Raw genomic sequence first — 4,193 nt, forward strand, 5'->3', positions numbered from 1 at the left:
ATTAACCAGCCCTGCTATCTCTTAAAATAATCCTAGTAATGATATTCAGTTACTTTTGAAATTTCTGTTGACATTTACTTCAACATCTGATGTCATAATTCTGCTGGACCTCTTATTCACAGTACATGGATTTTCTGTTTCTATGGCTAAAACCTCTGTGCGTGCACTAGATCCCATCCTCTTTGTTACTCTTCCTCCTTTAAGGATACATACATAGTTAAACTATTATTAAAGTATGATTAAAAATTTAGAATTGCGATTACTTCTGAGAAGAGGTGGAAAATGGCATCAGAGAAGTGAACCAGTAAGTTTCAATGATTTTGATAATATTCTAAGTAAGAGGCTACAAGTTTATAAATAATTGCATATGTTGCTGGATATACTTGAAAAATTACACACTAAAATTGAAAAATAAGAGAAGTTGTAAAATCTTTCTTTTTATTAGAAAAGTAAACTCTTGTTAAGCATAGATAACGTTCCATATTACCCTGAGAAAATTCTTTCAGCTTTCTGGATTTGGGATGTTCCAGGATGGGCTGTAGGTGGAAAAAAATTTATTTTTTTTTACATAAGATTGAAAAAAACAAAATTTTGTTTTTACCAAAACAAATCATTGCTAAGTATCTATGTAAAAAAATATTTAAGTTTAATACAACTTTTGGGAAATGCTGCTTGTGTAAAACAACACATTTCTTTCCAAATATTCAATTTCATGGAGATAAAATCAGAAGCTCTGTCTACTCATTTAAGAATCACAAAAAGTGCGTATACTGACTAATGAGGAAAATATAAAATATGTTTATAACTTGGATTGGTGTTATTTTCAAATTCAAACTGAAAGAATACTATCTGTCTTCTAGTCAAGAAAACTAGAATGAGTTTTCTTCATCAACCACATCCTATCTACCAAAATTACACACTGATGGTGTCTCAAACCAAACACAATTTCATGTCTCACTAAAATATGCAGAATTGCAAATGCATAGACATTGCCCAGAGGAACAGAAGTAATCTTAAACACAAAATGCATAGTGAGGTTAAAAAAAGCTCTTGTGTGAAGAGAATAATGAACAGTAAATTTTTTTAAAAGCACACTTTTAACCTCAGAAATTTGTTCTAAGTATTGGCCAAATTGTTTTCTCATTAATTGGAATGATATAAAATTTTCCAAAGAAACTTGTTTTTTCTCTTTCTAAAAGGAAAAAAACAAAGAATTTCTCTGAAGCCCTGTTTCAGTATATACTGATAAAAATGAAATTAGAATGTTAGCTTAGTTTTATTTTTATTTATAAGAGAAAAAATATGTTTGCCTTTTATCCAGCCTCCAGAATGTCTCTACTAGTTTAATTCTAATGTCAAAGAATAATTTATTCTACATTTTGGATGCCTTTTGTCAATAAAGGGAAGTATTCCTAGAGAATCCATTGAATTGACTTAATCATTCATTGTGATCATTCGTTGCCTATTTCTTGCTTTAGAATTAGCAATGTTATTTTCAGTGTGGATGCTCATTCTTACTCTACCTGTGGTTAACTTTCTACCCCAGATTTTTTCCATAGCATTTTTCATCTCAGAATTTCTCAGGGTGTATATCAGAGGATTCAAGATGAGAGTAATAACTGTATAAACCACAGTCATGGATTTGTCAATGGGAAATTTGGAAAGAGGTCTAACGTACATGAAAATACATGGCACACAAAAGAGGACAACCACTGTGATGTGGGAGCTGCAGGTAGACAGGGCTTTGTGCCTCCCTTCCTGACTGTGAGTCTTCAGGGAGCTTAGGATGACCCCATAGGAGATTAGTAGAAGGACAAAAATTGTCATACAGATGGCTCCACCATTGGCAACAACAGTGAGGCCTATAAAATAGGTGTCAGTGCAAGCGAGCTCCAATAATGGGTATATATCACAGCAGAAGTGATCTATGATGTTGGGGCCACAGAAGGGGAGGCTGCACACAAAGAGAAGTTGAACCAAAGAGTGCAAAAAACCTCCAACCCAGGCCACCACCAGTAACAGAATGCAAACCTGTCGATTCATGGTGGTCAAGTAATGTAGTGGCTTACAGATGGCCACATAGCGATCATAGGCCATTGCCACCAGAAAAAAGACCTCGGCACCACCAAATAAGTGTTCTATAAAGAGCTGGCCCATGCAAGCCAAGAAGGAAATAGTCTTTTTATCACAGAGTAAGTCTAGAATCATTTTGGGGGAAATGGCAGTGGAATAAACAGCATCCATGAGTGACAGATAGGCAAGGAAGAAGTACATGGGAGAGCCAAGGGATGGGTTGACAATAACAGTCATGACAATGAGCAGGTTGCCCACCATCGTGACAATGTAGATGAGCAAAAACATGACAAATAACACTTTTTGGCCCTCAGGGTCCTGAGTGAGTCCCAGGAGGACAAATTCTGTTACATTGTTACTGTGTCCCATTTATTCTTCTGCAAGACCTGTTTCAGAGATGCGAGCTCAAGAGAACAAGCCTGTACTGAAATCATGAACATCACTATGAATATGTCCATTAGGTCATGGAGCACTTCAGTGTTAATCTTCTACAGTGGCTTATACATAATAAACGTTTAAGAATGTCTACTGAGGTTCTCTTCCAAAGATCCTAATATGTCTTCCCTTAAAAATTCTACTTTTTAGAAGACTGCATTGGGCCTACGAATAACAAGTTCTATCTCTAAATCTTAGTGGACCTTCTGTAGAGAAGATCAGTCAGAGGCCTAACAGACTTTCATTCATTGAATATTCTTTTTTTAAACATGACCGTGCTTGGTACAGATGTTAGCAATGACAAAGAGGGAAAGGGTTTCTGCTTTAAAGAAATTTATTCTCTGGTGGTGAAGATAAACTCTAAATTAATAAATTGAAGTAGAATCAGTACTTAGAGTTGGTAATATTTGTGATGAGTACCTTTACAGTGTAATCTATATAAAACCAAATAATAGCACCAAAAATAACCCCTCTTCAGGAATATGTCATACATATTATGACATTCCACTATTAGAAGTGTGGGCCTTCCTGCCTCAAAGGTTGTTCAGTCTTTATGAATCTCTCACTAAATCTGAAGAGCCTGGACTTTGAAATGTATCAGATCACTATAAAATTATTGAGCACACTATTCCCTGTAGCAATTATTTGGGTATAGATTGCTCTTTTCTTAACCATCCATAATCTTTTCTATTTCCTCTTTGCTTATCCCACAACGCTTAACACACTTCTACACTCTACTGACATACAGTCAGCACTTTAAGTTGGTAGCATTTGTGGTGAGTCCCCTTACAATATGATCCATATTTTAAGCAAATATTTTTGAACTGAAGTTAACTGACACATAACAATTACCAACTAGTACCTTAGAAGCCACTATTTTCATACCAATTGGGGGTAAGCTGGGCAGTGATGGGGGAGAAAATAGACACTGTAAAGAAAGGTAGAAGACAGTGGAATGGGGTTTTGTATATAATGCTTCTTAGGCAATGAGAGTGGTCAAATTTAAGAACTTCACTGACAGGATTCCAAAAAGGAACATACTCAAAGGAAAAGCCCAAACAGTGTAAGAAAGTATGAGCTTTAGTCATTTTCTAAATTTAGTCACAAGTCTGTCTCAATTTACTCATTGGAAAATAAAGGGTTTAAACAAGATGATCTTAGAATCCTTCCTAGACCAACTGTCTATGATAAATGATACTATCAAAGCCCATCTTATTTTATTCTGCTGGGTACTTCTATTTGTATACTTGGAATTGAACAACAATCTTCAAGCTCGTCGACGTTACTTTAAAAATGCTAGCCAGTGTTGGAATTGGATCATTACTGTGACCAAATATTGGGTAAGGTTTCTCACTCAGTGTGTGCCTTTGTACAGCCCAGGGCTTCCTTGAGGAGAGAGCACAGCACAGGGATGACTAATGTGCACTACAGAGCAACACTGTCTGTGTAGGAATTTCCCCTTCACCAATTAATATCCCGGTGACCCTGAGCAACTTCATAAACCTCTTTGTGCCTCAGTTTCGTAATTAGTGAATGGGGGAACCAATCGTACCTATCTCTTAAGTTTTTGTGTGTGTTTATTTACATGTAAAGTGCCTAGAACACTCCCTGGATGCTGATAAAGGATCAATAAATAATAGCTTTTTATTATTGTTCTTGAATGTTTCTCTACGGACATTCGATCA

At 35.9% G+C, this 4,193-nt stretch overlaps 1 protein-coding gene across 1 annotated transcript; it reads right to left on the reverse strand.

Annotated features, from left to right (window-relative positions):
* Positions 1-1,321: 1,321 nt before the first annotated feature.
* Positions 1,322-2,497, reverse strand: LOC135230194 (olfactory receptor 4A5-like). The gene has a single exon (XM_064279147.1). It carries the CDS (start codon positions 2,440-2,442, stop codon positions 1,435-1,437), a length of 1,008 nt encoding a protein of 335 aa, XP_064135217.1. The 5' UTR covers positions 2,443-2,497; the 3' UTR covers positions 1,322-1,434.
* Between the last annotated feature and the right edge of the window lie 1,696 nt (positions 2,498-4,193).

The sequence above is a fragment of the Loxodonta africana genome, unplaced genomic scaffold (assembly GCF_030014295.1).
Source record: "Loxodonta africana isolate mLoxAfr1 unplaced genomic scaffold, mLoxAfr1.hap2 scaffold_85, whole genome shotgun sequence".
NCBI classification, from domain to species: Eukaryota; Metazoa; Chordata; class Mammalia; order Proboscidea; family Elephantidae; genus Loxodonta; species Loxodonta africana.